Source organism: Vicugna pacos, chromosome 35 (assembly GCF_048564905.1).
Source record: "Vicugna pacos chromosome 35, VicPac4, whole genome shotgun sequence".
NCBI classification, from domain to species: domain Eukaryota; kingdom Metazoa; phylum Chordata; class Mammalia; order Artiodactyla; family Camelidae; genus Vicugna; species Vicugna pacos.
The window spans coordinates 16,258,669-16,277,136 of record NC_133021.1 but is presented as its reverse complement, the minus strand read 5'-3'; the positions used below and the strand labels follow the sequence as shown (position 1 = coordinate 16,277,136).

The following is an 18,468-nucleotide window of genomic DNA, read 5'->3' as shown; positions in this document are numbered from 1 at the left end:
GTCTTGAGATTTGGATTTGACAGGAGTGACCTGCTCATTCTTAAGGTGAACAAAGGAAATAAATATCAACACATACCCTGTTTGCTGGACAAGGCCGCTCGTATTTTGATTTAAGAACACTGAGACTATCCCTAAATCCCAAGTACCTAGGAACAATCTGATGTTGAAATTTCAAAAAACAGACATATTCCCAAGTATCTTTTGGAGTCTCCAAAAATTTAATTTCATTTTCTAAAACATTTGGTAAGGTTTGGGGAAATCATAGGCAAACTGCCAATAAGGTGCCTGGACAGCTGGCTGGCTGGGACTCAGCCTGCCCACTGCGTGGGAAGAAGAACTGGGACTTCCTATTTGTTGGCATTAGCTGTCAGTCCCACTGACTTTCCTCTGGGATGCAGTACCCACCAGGATGTGAGTACTTCCACACAGCCAATTTCTTTATCCTGGGGACTTAGTGGGATACCAAAGAAATGGTGTGGATGCTACTGGCAGAAGAGGGGAAAGAGAAGAAAGAAAGAACAAAGGAAGGGGAAAGATGAATATGAAACCTGCTTCTAGGTGTACTTGGTCTCAAAGCCATCTCCCACCAGGCTCTGAGCCTTAGTGCCAAGATGGAATTAATCGCAAGCTCCAAGGCTCCAAGCTATTACAAAATACAAGCTCAGTGCGTGCTTGAATAAAGGCACCAGCCCATGCACAATGACTCGGATCAGTAACTCAACAGTTTGCTACAAATCCTAGTGGCTCCCAGTCCCTAGATGGAGGATTCTAGTCTCAACCAGTCGAGAAGACTCAAAGTTCACTCAACTTACCCTCTTGACCTTAATAAAACAGAGACCCTGAAACTCCATCTCAGGACCAGCAGAGCTACAGCCAAGGATTCTAAGTCCAGCTCTTGGTGGACTGATCTCAAGTAAACTCAACATTAAAACCAGCAACCACAGCAGTGTACCTCTTGAGTAAAAATAAAGGAGATAAATGGAAAATGTGGAAATTTTGGCTTCTATTTTATGTGCCATAATAATCCAACACTTTCCCACAGTTTTAGAAATGTAATAACTACACATAGACTATATATACAATATGTGTGTGTGTATATAATATATATATTTATCTGTATATTTTATGTATGTATATATCTGTGTGTGTGTGTGTGTGTGTGTGTGTATATATCATCATTTAGAAAACACTGTTCCCAGAGGGTTGCAATGATAACAGACTCAGGATGATTTAACCCTCTATGAGCCTTAACTGAGAAGACATTTCAGATCAGGTTATAAGGATTAAAGAAAATGAATCTAGTCTAGCACAAGTCTGGCAGAGAACACATCCCAAATAAGCTCCCTTCCACAAACTGCTTCTATCTTCTTACTCCTGCTATTCAGAATGGCCTTCAGACATCTAGAAAAAAAAAAAAGACCAAGGAATCAAACCAATAGTAAAAGGCAAGGGAGCAAACCTGTCATCCACAGTTCTATGTTAGAGAAAATTAGATGGAGAAAAATTGTGCATCTGACACAGTGTTTGCCATCTTCATGGATGCATAATTCATAAGGTTATAATTAAAAGGTGATGGAGGTGGACTGAAGCTCCCCACATAGGTGCCACTCAAAGCTCTAGCTGTAAGTGTGCCAACTGGGTCTTGGGGACCAATGCCAAGAATGAATGTGGTTGAAGGCTTTCTGCCAAAAGCAATGATAATTTAATGGACATGGAAGGGCAGACCAAGCTGGGCTCCTCTACCAACACAGCCTTTGGGATCACGAAGGAGTCTTTTAGGGTTTTCTGTATCTGTGCCACGTGGAGATGAGCGGTCGATAGAGCCACAGCTGGAGAGTGGCCAAAAGGAAGTGACTCCCTCTGAAAGAGAGACTACGTGGAGAAATAAACCAGCCAGTTGGGGCCCTACCAGCTGCAACTGTACATGAAGCATTTGATTGTTAAAGAGCCTAAGAGAACACACACTGAGAATTGGAAATAAAATCCAAAGAAAACTGTTCCTGTAGTCCAGGCTAACAACTTTTATTTATTTATTTATTTTACTTTTTTAAACTTTTCTTTTTCTTAATGGAGGTACTGGGGATTGAATCCAGGACCTCATGCATGCCAAGCATGCTCTGTACCCCTGAGCACTTCCTACCTCCCACGCCTCCCTCCCAGGACTGGCAATCTTCTGCAGGCAATCTTCTACAGCTGTCTCTGCCATGGGAAAGTGGATGAAATGGGACGGCCCACATGATCAGTTTCAGTCCCTCTCAACCACCCAATCACTAACTAATTATGGAAAACTCTGACATCTGGGGTTCAATTGTAGTGCCTGTAAGGGAAAGAGTACTCCTGTCGTTTTGCTAAAGAGCAAGAGTGGTAGGTAGGCTGGCTAGACCACCATGAAGCCCCTCTCAGCTCAGATTCTCCAGGATCAAGGCGCCTGGCACCTTAGGCCTGTTTTAGTTCCCTCCCAGTCAGGATTACGCGTGGTCTACGCTTGCTGTAGCACTCGGCAGAGGCTATGGTCCTCTCACACGCATACCTGCCATTTTCTGAAGACTTTCAAATGCCAGAGAAACTGCTTCTCATTTTAATCAATACTCGGAGTAGCTATGTCACACGAGGTGCTGAGTTAATTCAGTGTGAGTCATGAGAATGTACAAATTGTTCCCTACTGTCAACGTGTTTGGCCATCTGAAGGCAAGGAATTCACTGCATCTTAAAAACTGGGGAGGGGTGGGGGAAGAATTCCCTTTATCAAAAATCAAACTCAGCATTCACAACTTTTCATCCAGCTCCCAAGCAGACATGGGAAAAGCCAGGTTCTTTGGCTTCTTCATTCCCACCCACCTTTTCCTAAGTTAGGTGCAGCCTCCTAAGCCAACCCAACACTGGGGAAGAGAAACAGGGACATCTCTGGGTTCAAAGCCAAGGGGGTTCTCTCACCAAACCTTTTCTTCAGAGCAGTGGTGGCCTGCCATGGAAGGGAATTAGAAACAGCCCATGAGGTCCCAATAAGTAGATGGAGCTTTGAGGCAGGACTTCAGTGAGGCAGTCATTCTGGGGGCTTTGGTAGGCTGCAATGATGCCCCAGGCTGGGTGGCCAAGGAGAGAGGTGTTCCAGGCTAATAGGTGACCTGAATCAAGGGTGAACACACCAGAGCAGATGCCCAGGGAAGCACTGTCTTATTTAGTGCTCGCATTTGACAGGACTCAGTCCTGGCTTGCTCCAGATACATTACAGCCAGCAACCAGCATCAACACCCAACACCTGAACTGAATTGAAAACAGAAACCTAAGAGTTTACTATCAACAAAAATAGCTTCCATCTGGCTTCTTCCTAGCCAAGACCAAAATTACAGCGACTGGGTGGTGTTGCCATGGTGATTCAGTTACCGCTGCAGACTGGCCTGTCCCATGGGTAGAGTGGCAGGGTCCCCATGAACCCCACATGGTCCTGCACTTTACTTCTTTTTTCTGACCTTTTCAATTCAATTTCAAGCTTCTTTTTCTAACTACAGCCTCCAGAGCCCATGAAATATACCAATAGCCCAACCTCCCTTCAGGTGCCATTATCCTGGGCAGGCTATGCGGCTTAAGTATACCCTAACGTTAGATGCAAGCTTTCCCCCTACTTAGGACTTAAAAACAAAGCTACAATTCAGCCTCTCAGTAACTTTAGAAAAGCCATCCATCTAAAGTAGAAAAGAATAGCTTGAAACCAAAAGTTATTCCACTGAGGCACTTGCAAATGCCCAGTCCCTAACATGGGGCTACTCAGACACCCCACAAAAACAATTGGCTTAGGATCCTAATTTTCCCCTTTGAAACTGCATTTTTTAAAAAATGGTCCTGCAGAGCAAGTTTGGATGGATGGGGCTGGGGCCAGGGCTGGGGGTTGTATTCTCCAAAGAGCAGACTAAACACACAGTGGAGTTTATCTCTATGGAGCCAGACTTACAGCTGACCCTGACTCTTCTTTGCACCTGGAAACTTGGCTTTTTCTACAAACCCACTTGTTCATCCTGGGCTTACCTTCCAGAGGCCATAAAGCTTCTCTTCACAGCTACCCAAGCAGCAGGTTTCAAAACAGACTCCATGCCACAGGCTGACTTCCCCCACCGCCTGTACAGGCAAGAGGCCGCCGCCCAGAGAGAGCTTTTATAACCTATGACTGCATTTTCTGCTCAGGGAATCCCGAGGTGGGCGGAGACCCTTAATTCCACACAGCTGCTGCACATGAGGGAGGCTTTGGGCATTGTTGCGTTGTTTTAACCAGCAATCAACACCTCTTATGACTCCAAGGAATATGCTTGGTGGGTTCTTAAGAAAACTTGGAGTGGCTATATTTTTCAGGAAGCGCAGGGTCATTCTGCAGAGTCAAATGTGCCACTGGGAGAAACTGCTGCCCAAACAGCGCTTGCAAGCATGGGTTAAGCAGACGGTTCTCAGACCTCACTGTACATGGGTCCCACCTGGGGAGCTTGTTAAGGTGCAAGTTCCTGGGTCCATGAGGCTCTGATTCAGTAGCCTGTGACTCTGTATTTGTATCCAGCATCCAGCTAAGAACCATGCTAGGGTTCCGTGGTCCACACATCTGAAAGACCAACATGCAACCCCTCATTTGAGACCAAGGTTCTGGCTGGACCTTACACTTCCGGGAGCCCTACCTATGACACCACAGCACAATTTGTCCACCCCATGATTCATCTGGGATACCACCATCCAATCCACTCACTCCAAACCTGTGTCTGTGCTACGAACAGTGGTGGCTCCAGAACCTCTCCACAAGGCAGGGATTCGGATGCTGGATGCAGGGACAGGGGAACATCACTCAGGTTTAAATAATGTGCTTATTTGGGACAGCTTGTCACGGGGCTGACGCTGACTGCTGAGCAAGGGACTCTGACTTTATCACTGAAATGGCTGTAACCCATAAAGACAGCTGATTTATACAATGGTTATAAGTGTCAATTTGTCTATCTCACACTGGATTCTAAGCTCATTGAGGACCAGGACTGGGGGTTACTCATCACAGGGCCCCAGAAGAGCATTCCATGCAGTAGATGCTCATCAACTCATTACAATTCATTTCTGCACATTCACCCGTCCCCTAAATCTTGCCCAAATGCCTATAGGCAAGTACAGTGCCTTAAACACTAGAAGGCACACCCCAAGTATTTATGGATCTGGTTTAATGCTAGGTCCTCCTAAGTCAGAGCTGCCACACAAGGTTGCACAGGGTGTTCACTGCAAAAAGCCACCACATCCAAGAGGTTCTCATTTACACTGAAGCCACTAAAGTATCTGAATAGATGTGGGCAAAATATCTGGATAGACATTTGTCCAAAGAAGATATGCAATTGGAGAGGGGAGGGAATAGCTCAGTGGTAGAGCATGTGCCTAGTGTGCACAAGGTCCTGGGTTCAATCCCCAGTGCCTACGTTAAATAAATAAATAAATAAACCTATTAATTCCTCCACCAAGAAAAAAAAAAATGTTTCTTAAAAAAAACCCAACAAACCCATCAACCCCACACCTAAATATATGAGTGAAAAGAAATGAAAACATGTGTCCACACAAAAACTTGTGCACAAATGTTCAAAGCAACATTATGCATAATAGCCAAAAATGGATCCAGCCCAGATGTCCATCAACTAATGAATGAATAAACAAAATGTGGTATATCCATGCAACAGATTATTATTCAGCAGTTAAAAGGGGGAAAGTACTAATATACTGTACAATGTACAACATGGCTGTATATTGAAAATATGCTAAGTGAAAAGAACCAGACACAAAAATTGACATATTGTATGATTCAACTTTTATGATATGTCCAATATAGGCTAATGAGTATGAGGCTTCTTTGGGCATGATGAAATTGATTATGGTGATGGTTGCAGAACTCTGAATATATTAAAAAATCATTTAATTGTACACTTTTCATGGGTTGGTTAACTGTATGGTATATGAATTATACCGCAACAAAGCTGTTTTTTTTTTTAACCCACTGCAATAAAATGGACAAGAAAAGGTCTAAGGGAGCAAAGTTATTCTATATTTTAAAAAATCTCTTTTGGTGGATTTGTTTACAATTAGATCTAGCAGATAAGAGATTCTTCCAAGTGTATTTCATACAAGCAGGGACACTGTACGGTTGGGCAGGTTGTACACTCAACAATATACTCAGCAGTATGTAGCAACCCTGTCCAAGTGGAACTCCATCTCAGACTGCATACTTTCTGGCCTGGGAAAGCAGAGCTGACCTGTGCCCTTAACCCTTTGTGTCCACAATCAAATAGTGGTTATTCATTTCTACTCATTCTTTCCCATTTCAGATGGCCCAACTCACCTATATCCCCTAAACAATTCCCCTTCAAATGCATGGCACACAAAAGAAGGCCAACACCAAGGGTAGAATGGATGTGAAACCCCACTCTTCCTCCTGGTTGGGTTTGAAGCATTTCTATTTGCTTCCTGAGTCTGTACTGACCATCTGGGAACTCCATCTGTCTCCTCCCAGGCCCTGCAACCCTGGACTGTGATTCTTGCTAACAATTGATTGCCGTGATTCCAGTTCAACAAAAATGATTTGGAGTTTTACGTTGAGTGTTAAAAAAAACTCTTAATTATCCCCTGATGGCTTAACATAGAAAACACACTTTAACTGCTAAAGGAAAGTAAACCCTGCTTACTGAACAGTTTTTTTTTATTATTTTTGAGAATAAAATGAGAAGATACATGTAAAAAAACACTTTGAATGTTTATAGAGAACAAAAGATTTGATAGCTAGAAAATAATTAGGGAGTTGCTAGTAAAGCACTTCAAGCTGTGTGTCCTTAGGCTAATGACTTTACTTCTCTGGGCTGCAGTTTATCCATTTGCAAGTTGAGCAAAATGGTAGTACTCTTTTCATAAAGTTGTTGTGACTATTACATGAATTAATATATATTAAGAACTTTAGAAAAATATCTAGTTCCTACCTTGCTATTATTGTAGTGTTTGCTATTATTATCATTTCATTATACATTCCAGATTTTACTTGGAATGAATTTTGGAGGGATCCACTCCAATGTGTTGGCTACCAATTTATGGATTTCTTCTTATCTTGACTCCAATTTTTCTAAATAAATACTAATTGGACAGCATAATTTAGTGCTTAAGAATCTGATTTTGGAGCTGATCATCTGGATTTTAAACCTGGTTCCATCATTTCCCTATAATCTCTCTGAGCCTCAGTCTCCTCATCTGTTAAATGGGTTAACAGTAGTACCGACCATATAGGATTGTTGTGCAGGTTAAGTGAGTTACTACACATGAGGACTTAGAACAGAGCCTGGTACATACATAATAAGCACCATGTAAATGCTTGCTATTATGATTAAGTTAGGTTCCGAATATGGAAATATTACTGATGGTCTTATGATCATACTTCCTACTCTTCTGGGTTGCTGCTACAGGAAAAAAAAACTCCAATGATGTCGGTTTTTATGGCTGAGTAGTATTCTATTGTATAAATATACCACATCTTCTTTATCCAGTCGCCTGTTGATGGACATTTAAGCTGTTTCCATGTTTTGGCTATTGTAAATAGTGCTGCTATGAACATTGGGGTGCAGGTGTCATCCTGAAGTAGGGTTCCTTCTGGATACAAATAGACTCATAGACAGAGAATACAGACTTGTGGTTGCCAGGGGGGTAGAGGGTGGGAAGGGATAGATTGGGATTTCAAAATTGAGGAATAGATAAACAAGATTACACTGTATAGCACAGGGAAATACACACAAAATGTTATGATAACTCACAGAGAAAAAAATGTAACAATGAGTGTGTATATGTCCATGAATGACTGAAAAATTGTGCTGAACACTGGAATTTGACACAACATTGTAAAATGATTATAAATCAATAAAAAATGTTAAAAAAACTTCAATGATAATCAGATGCAAACTAAAGCCACCCTTTCATGCCAAGGTAGTCCTTACTGCTGGAGAAGAAACCCAGGTTATCCATTCTGAGCTTACAGCCCAGAATTTACAATAGGTTAAACATTTAAACAAGTTAAGCACAAGGGAAAACAGCTAATAGGAACCACTCAAGGTAGTTATGTCCTCACGCAAATTCAGATTTCAGGAACACACAAATGATCCATGCATTCAAAGGACAGTGAATACAATTTTGCCCCCCACAACAGGGCAATGTTTGTTAGGAATGTGGAGGGAGGGCTACAGTTGATGATGAAACAATTAATCACACTTTTAGAACGGCTCAGTGACTCCCATTTTTCCCATTTGCACTTTCCAAGGCTCTGTTCACCCTGTGGCTAAGATGAACATCCCTTAGATGCAAGGTCATAAGGTCCAGAACTATGAGCGCAAGTACTGTTGAGCTAGTCCTGACCTGGTGAGCCTGCACCAGTAGAGAAAGAGATAAAAGAATAAACTTGAAAGCAAGATCAGTTTTTAAATCTTCATAATATTATGCTGACAGGTCCTGGGCACAATGATGTCTGACTATAAAAAAAAAAAAAGGAATGACAACAACTCATACTAAACAAATTTCTTCCGTATAGCAGGGAACCATATTCAATATCGTATAATAACCTTTAATGAAAAAATATTAAACGAGTATATGTGTGTGTATATATATACATGACTGGGACATTGTGCTGTACACTAGAAATTGGCACATTGTAACTGACTGCACTTCAGTAAAAAAAAATCCATACTAGACCCCAGGCCAGTGAAGGACCCCAGTCCTACTGGAGTATGGTCATGAAATCTGGACCTTGTATGCTAAAAAATAGGCAATTTTCTTTTGTAAATTGTGATTAGTTTGGTTAGATTAGAATTTGAAGGATCAGAGGGAATTTGACAGACTATGCGCACCCTCAAGGGGTTACCTCTGAAGAAGTTCTTACTGATTCACATAGAAATTATTTAACCATCTGAAAAATTTAGGGAATTACAAAAGCAAGTGGTGAATGCTAATGTCAGCCAATGATGAAGAAAAATGTATAGAAACATAAAAAAATATTTATCTTGACATACTATTATGTACCTATAGTGTGCATATGAGAATTTGGACCTCCAAATTTAAATATGTGGGAAGATTTATCAGCATCCTACTTAAGGATCTCTTTATGAGCCACAAAATATCTGTTCTCAGGAAGGGGGCCTCCTTCCTCCAGATCTCTCTTCTCACAGAACAGAGGTTCTTATTAAAACCAAGTGTAGAAAAGAAAACACTGACAGATTGAACATATAAAAATCCAAATGCTTCATTTAACGAAAGATATTGTAGACAGAATTAAAAGACAAGCTACCAATAGAAGAATGTACCAATAATATATACATAACGAGGAAGATAATAATATAATAATACAGAGAATCTACAAATCCATAGAAAGAAATAGCAAAACCCCCAAATGGGCAAAGGACAGGAAGACAAATTCACAAAAGAAACAACCACAATAATACATGAAATACTTTGAACCTTAATAATATGTAATGAAGCACAAGTTAAAAATAGAACATTCCTTGTTTTGGCTAATCATAAGGGGAAAAATTTAAATATTAACAGTAACACAAAGAATCTAACGTTATATTGTAATTTCCATCTTCATTAAAATGAAGAGGATTTTAAAATCTCCTTATGACTAATTTCATTTATTCAACCAATATTTACTGAAGGCATCTAAAGCCAATTACAGTGCTAGACCAGGCAATAGTTAGTAAAATGAGTAAAAAGACACCTACAAGAAAACTGTAGTCTAGTCGATAGACCATTATTTTGCATTGCTACCACTGATTTGCAACTTACATAGTTGTAAAATAGCTCCCATGGAATCAGAGTCAGGTAATGCAGAAGGGTGATAAATTTCCACCAACCACAACTTTTACCCTACAGACAAAATTAAATATTCAGGGCCGTATCAGAAATACCACACTAAAGAATTTGGACTTTCAATTAATTTCAGTCTTTGAGCAAAGGAGGTTCATGAAGGGTCAAGCTGCAAAATGCCAGGATACCCTTTCATTGGAGGGGCAAGGCCTGGCAGCAGGTAGAAGCTGACTGGAACAGCACAAGGATGGAGGCATCAATAAAATTTAGGAGGCTGAAGCAGGAGATCAGTCAGAATCTGAGAGCCAGAGTCAAAGTGAGTGGCCAATGAACACAGAAAACTGAATCAAGCAATCTAATGGATGTGGATGTGGGGAGTGAAGTGGAAAGAAGCTTATCCCCTGATGGTTTCTAGGTTTCTGGCTTACACAACTGGATAGATGGTAGTGCATCCATCAACACAGGAGGAGCAAGCCCCTGAGCAAAGGTAAGGTCAGTTCTGCACAACTAGAGCTTTAAGTACCTTTAGGATGTCGGGAAGGCAGATAGAAAGTGATCCCAGATGATCTGCGGTGGAGTTAGAAGCCACTTGGTGTGTGGGGGCAGCCAGGCCTCCAGAGGCAGGAGGTAACGCGGCTCCTGAATAGTTCCGGAGGTTTCAGCCCAGCGGAAGGCCACCGGGCGGGAGTAGCCCCTCCTCCGCGGCGCAGCAAAGCCACAGAGGCGCGGGCCGCAGACGTTCACGGTCTTTCTGCCGTCGGGCCCCTCCGCACGCCTGCCCGGGCTGCGCCACGCAGGCCCATTTCCGCTTCCGGTCCCAGGGCCTAGGTGGCGGGCTGCGCGCGGGCGGGACTGAGGGCTGCAGGTGCCTGTCGGCGGGAGCAGCCTTCGCGCGGGACGCGGGCTCCTGCGGGCGGGAGCGGCGGGCCTCAGCAAGCAGACCTGCTGCCCGGGCAGATGTGGCGGCCACCACCCTCGGGCCGCAGGACGGCCCTGAGACGTGGAGGCTACACGCGAGGCTCGAGGAAGCGAGGCCGGCGTCCAGGGCCAGGCGAAGCGGGAGGCGGCGGCCCTGAGGCCGCGGCGCGTGAGGAGAGCAAGCAAAAGAGGAGGATGGTGGCCCGGGCGTCTGGGAGAGAAGAGGTGAACAGTGACCAGTCGGGTGAGGCGTCCAGGGCTGGGAAGGCCTCGGCAAGGCGGCGAGTGGAGGGGCCGGGAGGTCAAGCGGGCCCTTCAGACCAGTCGGACCAGCAGGGCCTAGAAGCAGCGAAGGAGGCGGAGCTCCCGTTGCAATCCGGAAGACAGAGTAAGACAGCACTGAGGGGTCACCCCTTACTAGCCTTTGCACCCCTTCCTCTCAATCCATGTTTTACCTCTAGTGTTTCCCTTGAATCTGAGTGGGCTTTACTGATACACACGGTTGACCAGGAGGGGGTGGGGGGAAACAGGGATTCCCTTAAAATGTGTTTGCCCCGTTGAGATCCCTTGGTCAGAAGTTCTGTGAGGGGAGTTCCTCTTAGTGATCCACTTTGACTAGTGTGATATGATGATAATACTAGAGGTTATTTAGCTGCCTTAGAACTTATACAGATTTGTATGTAGTTCTTTAATAGACATTAAACCTTTGATTTAAAAACAAATAAATGTTTCCATAAAGCTATTTGGGGAAATTAAAAAAAAAAGGGTGGCTTCACAGTATTTTTTATTATAAGTGATACTGCTTTTTATTCCTCAATATAAAATCTTTTGTGGTATGTTTTGTTGTTTTGATCAGCCAAGGAAAAAAGAAAACTTACTGAAGCCTCAAGTGATGCTCTACAGCCAGGAATTGACCTAGTAAGAAAGGAATCATTAACCAGTTCGGAACCTTTCCAAACAGTGGAATGCAGTGAGTTTCAAACTATGGCTTTCTTGCAGCCTTTGGGTAAGGAAGGTTTGGTAGAAGGTATTAAAAGAAGAATTCGAATTAAACTTAAAAGCTTAGAAAGCCCACCTCTCAAAATAACCAAAAACAAGGCTCCCCAAAATATTACGGTTGAATTTCAAAGTGAACTGTACAAGAATACTCCGAAATATTCTTGTAACAGCTTGTCACCTGGAGTAGAAAATAATCCCATTTTAAAATTACCTAATTGCAGTTGTTTCCCCCGTTCCAAGGGCTGTAATGATGAAAATAACCTTGCACCTAAACCTGATGTTGGATGTATACATGTATCAGAAGATACCTCAAAGTTAAAGAAAGAAAGTCCTAGGAGTCTTGCAGTTAAGAGTGACACAACTATTCCGCAGCTTTTACAAACTGAAGAAAACTTAATGGGAGTTAATAAGTTATTGCTTGAAGAAAATGACTTATACCAAAGTAAAAATAATGGCTTGCTTTCCTGCCTCCTAAGTGAAAAAAATAAAAACTCAGTAGAGGAGAGCAATGTTGGGAGAAAACCCAGAAAAAGGATGAAGGTATCTGAAAAAGAAGAAGAAATGGTTATTGAGATGAAGTTCTCTAATGTGTATAAGAAGTCTGAGCTGGTGTTACCAGAAAGCCAAACAGGTGCTGAAGGTAAAGAAGCAGAGACTTTAGAGGCTAAAAAAAGTCCTTTAAAAGTTTTGAGAAAAGTAAACCATGATACACTGTCAGCAACGGATCATTTGTTAAGTCTTCCAGAAATAGAAGGAAAAAAAACAAGTCCTGAGCATCACGTAAATGCTATGTTCCAGAAAACCCTTGAGCCACTTTTGAAAAAAGAAACGAATGCTTCAGAGTCCTTAGGATGTAAAGGCATAGATCCAGAAGAGTATTCTAAGTCGATGAAAAGCTCAATAATGGAATCACCTAGTGATCGCTACCCTATTGAAAGAAGATCCCCAAGGGAAGACTTGAAGAATGAAGGTGAAGTATCTAAGTTAAGCTGTCACAGAACAATACCAATGACTGGCAAAAGAACTTGGCCTTGTTATTCCTGTGCTAGAACATCTGCCTGGTGTTGGAAAAAGGCTTCCTTGCCACAGTCAAATTTTAACTTTCTTCCTGGGTCTCAGGAAGGTTTTAGGCAAGATGATTTTCTTAAACACCAAACAAATCAAACTCACTTAACTGACTCCAAGTTAATGCTGCAAAGTTCCATAACAGAAACAAACAGTGAATCTTCAAGTAGAGAAAAATTGGATTCTGATTTAAATTGTTTATCTTCAGTCTCTACAGTAGAACCTATTTTAATGGTTATGAAGGAATTTATAAACAATTATGATAAAAAAATGCAGTCAGAGGAACCGAGCAGAAGTGGGTCAGAAGTAGTTTCTAATCCTACTGAAGATGTCCAGTTAACTAACGTGACTCAAAACTTGACAGGAAGTAAAAAAAAAGATAGAGGGAATTTAACAAAGCCTACTTTGACAGTGGCTTCCCAGGATGGCCAGGAAGCAAATAACACCACAGGCGAACTTATTCATCAAAAAGCATGTATTGCTAAGCAGACACTTGTGGTTCCAGATTTCGTTAAGATATTGAACACAGGGTGGCTGACTAATTTTAAAATTCCTTTGCTTAAGAATAAAACAGAAAAAAGAAAAGAAAGAAATGCCAAGTCATCAGAGAGAGAAGTATATAATCCCCTAGAACTTCTTGACAATTTTTCTGGAGCAGAGGTAAGGCAGAATAGGACTGAAGAAAATGTCACCACAGTAACTTCAAGACGTCAGGCTTTGAGCGTACGAAGTAGTGTAATCCCAATGCAAAGCTGTTCCAACTCACACGGCAGTAAGAATTCCTGTATTTCTCCAAGCTTTTTAACGCAAGGTAATAATAATAAACCATCTAACCACATCTCTAAACCAGGCAATATTGTTTCTAATAAGGAAGCTATTTCTCTCCCAGTTGACAATAATACTTCTTGTGATCCTGGGTATATAGAGAAAAGTCCTGCCTTTGGCTCCAATGAAGAAGAAACATTCAAACCAGTTTCCTCTGACGTTAGTGGTAGAAAAATGACTAAGAACTTATCAGAAATTAAAGTTGGGTTTCCAGATATTCTTAAAGCATATGAAGATGATGTCCTCTTAATTGATCTAATTGAAGATGACCCGGACCTCTTTGGAGTCTCCAATGAAGGGGAGCTCTCATTTACTTCAGAGGTTCCCACAATAAGCCAGGAGCTCAATGTTGCTGAAGAGCATCAGTCAGCAGACTCCAAGCATGCGGAGCTTCCAGGAAAAAAAGAACCAAGCGATGACTTGAGGTATGTGTGTTCATGTGTACCTTTTGGTGGAGATTATTGTTGGGGGTTTCAAAAGCACTTTCTGCTCTTAGGTGTCACTAATTTATTCAGTGATCATTGAAGCTCCATTATTTTTTTTAACCTAGTTATTTATTAAATGTAATACAGTATATTATTGCTGAGACCTGGAAAGGTCATTATGCTAAAACTTAGGATTGAAATAAAACAATTATATATATCCTTGCAATTATGATGGAGCAGATTAGCTGTTCAGAATTTTAAATGGTGATTTATAAAGTAACCTTTTCAATTATTTACATTGCTTCTTTCAAAAGTCAATTAAATATACTTTCATATGTTTTTAAATTATTATCAATATGCAGATAGACTTATTTCAGCCAAGTTACTTATTAAGAACAGTGCTGTGTGTTTTAACCCATTTTCCTTGCTAGGTAAAAAACTCATTTTTCAGGGGACAGAGAAGCCTTGGAAAAGTTTATTTGAATTAGGACTTGAAAGTAGAATAAAAATTTAAACTAATTTTCAAAGGGAAAAAGTCTAACATTTTTTCATGGCTTTATTTTTAAGGTGATGATTTTAAATGATGACTTAGCCCTAAAGAGAATGAGTTTGCTTGAGGCAACTAAATTGAACCAAGTAATAAACCTTTGTGTTATTGGAACTTGATCTACCTAGTTGCCCCAAATTTTATTTAATATTATGCCCTATTTTGCTAGATTTTTGTAGTTCTTCAAGCTCTGATTTATATTTGTACATCACAATACTTGAATGTTGGAATGTATTGTGAACAGACTCAAAAGGAAACATGAAAACACTTTCCACTAAGATTCAATGGTACATGACTTAAATTTCTCTGGTATTTATACATTTTAGTTAACTTTTGTGATACTATATTCTTCCTGATGTTCTTGGGGTTACAAGAACTTATAACTTACCCCCAAAGGAAAGACCAAGAGCTTTATCTGTTATTTTTTAAAATAGTGTAATAAGGAAGGATGATAATCTGCCTATTTTGAAGGTGGAAAAAAATGAAGATGTCAGGTTATCATTTATCCAGGGTCACACTACTAGTAGCAGAATCTAGATTTGAACCCAAGCCTGTCTTACTTTAAAATTAGTGGTTAAGAATGTAACCTTTATAATCTGACCTAGGTTTTTGAATCTTCTTGCCCTAGTAGCTGTGTGACCTTTTAGGTAAATTATTTTACCTTATCTGTGAAAAGGGAAAGTACTTGCCTTAGGGTTGTGAGGATTAAATCAGTGAATGGATGGGAATGGTTTTGGTGTGGCACTGGATGAGTAGTAAGAAGTCAATAAAGGATAGTTATTAAAAGTGCTTGTAACTCTTGTTACTCTGTGCTTCCTTTGAGGAATACAAAGGGAAATTAGAGCAAACCCCTCATTCAAGAGTAAACATCTCTGTTAACTAACAAGATGTTGACAGTGAGCTACAGCCAAAGATAGAGACAAATGTGAACTGGGCATGAAGTTTGTTTTTTATTCTTTCTTTTCTTAGAATAATGTCTGATTTTATAAAAATGATACATGTTCACTATATTAAAAGTCTAAAAGGAAATCTCACCACCCAAAATAACCAGTTAATTACTCATAATTTGTATGCATTATTCCAGACACCTGTCTATGCATATATGTGGTTATAATCTTAGAAAAATTGGATTATGCCATTTTTTAGTAAAAACATTTAATTTTATTTACACTTAACTGAGGGGAGAAGGGCCTGAGGTGAAATTGAAGGAATTGCTGAATCTATGTATTTATGAACAATAATAGATTTATAAAAACAATATTTTTCCTTACTGTAAGTGGTGCATTATCATATTTTGTATTTTATTCTATTTTATTAAAAAATTCTGGTTACAGCCCATTAGATTTCATCAACCCCTTGAAAAATGCTCTGGTAGAGAATAAACTTGCTGTAATCTGTGTCATTCTCCAGAAGTTTGTCTTACTCTCCTCTCCTTTTTGCTCAGATTTTCTCTTTTGTGTCCCTATATTCTGTAGCCTCACCCAGGTCTGTTTCTCTCCTTTCCTCCTTCTGCCTTTTTTTTTTCCCTTTCTGCTCCATCAAGGCAGAACTGTAACTTTCTACTCCAGTAATGCAAAACTGTAATAAAATATTTATGGGGATTGCAGTTTTGTTTATATTTTTCTTAGGTGAATTTAAAATTTTTGTGTCTTGTGTCTTTCAAATTCAAAACAAAAATTACTTCTAACAAAAGTGAGGTGCAATTTTACCTTCTTTGTAACTTAGTTATTCATAGTAAAATGCTTTTCACCCTTACAAACTATACCAGCAATATTAAAAATACTATCACAATACTTTGAAATTAGAGCAGTACATTTGCTGTACCTATTTATGTCTTCTGTTTTTTTTTTTGTGTGTCTGAATCTGTACCTGTTTATGAATGTAACATTCAGGATAATTAGAAACTACAGAAACACCCCTCATTTCTTCTCTATTTATTGTCACTTATTCTATTCCTGCTATTACCTTAATATCTCTCCTGGTTTTTCCTTCCTCTCAGTTCTCACTGCTACCAACTTACTCATATTCCTTCTGGGTTATTTCAGTTAGCTCCTTGTTAATCTTCTTGAACTCTAGCAGTATATCCTCCTCCATAGTAATATTTTGAAATAGAAATTGATCTGCCAGGACTTCTTACAGTGCTCCAGTGGCTTTCAGCCACCTGAGGGTAGAGTCTAAATTGCTTGGCATGACTTTGTATAGCTCTTTAGTGGTTCTGCATCCATTTTTTCTTAGGCAGCTATGGTGTTGGTGGGGAGGAAAGTGAGGTGAGAGGTTAATAAAAGATAAGCAGAGCAGGCAGCTCACTGTTTCCACAATATGTCATGCATTTGAATCCTTTTTGCATGTTTCTTTATCTGAAAGTTCCTTTCTCTTCATTCAGTTGTCCTTTAAGTCACACCTGAGTTGTTATTCTAGGGGTTTGTTCCAGTAGTTCTCTTGGCACACATCTCTATATGTTATGTCTTCTTTAAATGCACCTCTTCCAATACTACGAGTTCCTAGGCAGGAAAGGGGCATCTTCATTTGGGTCTCCATAGAGTCTGGCCAGGAGGATGTTAGATGCTCAATGTATGGAGAACAACTCAACGCACAGGAACCTTGTTCTCACAGAGCTTTTAGTCTAGCAAGGAAGGCAGATGATTAAGCGAATACATAAAATATGGTAAGAGAAGTGCAGGATGTTAAAGGCCTCCTGGTCTGAGTGATGTTTAAGATGAACACTAAAGAATGAGTAGGAACTAGCCAATAGGTGAAGACAAGTTCAGAGTAGAAAAGTGAGGGGAAGGAATAGCCTATAGGAAGGTACCCAGGGAAGAACACGTAACAGCTGAGAGTCAGAAATAACATCCCATGGTTTAGTGGTCAGGTGGCGAGAAATGAAGCTACCAAATATGCAGAAAGGTCAGTTGTGCAGAGCTTTGTAAATAGGATAACCCTAGAACTGATCTTCGGAATCACAAAACATTTAGAAGGGAAATGAGCTATTAATAATCACTATGCCAGAATAACAGGCATGAACGGATCATCCTGGATAAACTAGAATTCATGGTGGATTTGAACTTTATCCTGAGAGCATATAGAGATTCATGGAAGGATTTTTAAGTAAAGAATTTGATAAGATTTGCATTTTAAAAATCATTATAGTCTGGTGTGGAGAATAAATTGGCGGGGAGCTATTGTAATAATCAGACCAAAAGGACGTGGTGACTTCAGCCAGAAGTGGAAGTGGATTTGAGAGAGGTTTAGAAAGTGAAGATTGGTCAATCAGATGGGGGCAAGGTCAGAGATTGGAGTTAAGGATTATATCTGGTTTCTCTTATTTCAAAGCAGGTCATTACAATTCTCTGATGAAAAGAGGCAGGATCGTGGTGGGATATTGGTCATAAGGGCAAATTTAGACATGTTCAGTTGGAGAGACCTTTGAAATACTGAAATGGAGATACTCAAGTAGACATGAGTCAAGAGGTAGGAATTGGGGGAGGAAATTTGTGTATGTATGTGTCTTGTTTGTGTTTTTATTTTCCCATTCTTTAAACTGTATACTTGTGATAATTTGCAACCTCAGGGACTTCTAAATGTAATCTGAAACTGCCCCCACTTCCTTACCATCCCCTATACACACACACACGCATGCACGCACACAGAGGGCAGGTGGAGTCTGAAGAAAGAGGCAGACCATTCCAGATTGGTAGGTGACAGGTTTAATAAGCAAGGGAACTTACACACGTGACTTGTCTTGGGAAGCTGCAAGATGAGTAGATTTCCATTCCAGTCCCCTGGAATCTCAGAAGTTTGCATTGAAGCCTTGAGTGGGTTGAGCATGTATACGATCCAGATGGTCCCAACAACACC

At 40.6% G+C, this 18,468-nt stretch overlaps 1 protein-coding gene across 4 annotated transcripts in view; it reads left to right on the top strand.

The window, feature by feature from the left end:
• The first annotated feature begins 10,873 nt into the window (after positions 1–10,873).
• Positions 10,874–18,468, top strand: part of LOC102539326 (protein TOPAZ1-like) — a 53,836-nt gene continuing 46,241 nt past the window's right edge. For all 4 annotated transcript variants that reach the window (XM_072955029.1, XM_072955027.1, XM_072955028.1 and 1 more), the window contains exons 1-2: positions 10,874–11,140; positions 11,609–14,066. In XM_072955029.1, the coding sequence (XP_072811130.1) occupies positions 10,948–11,140; positions 11,609–14,066 (2,651 nt within the window). In that variant the 5' untranslated portion in view covers positions 10,874–10,947. The remainder of the gene's footprint in view (positions 11,141–11,608; positions 14,067–18,468) is intronic.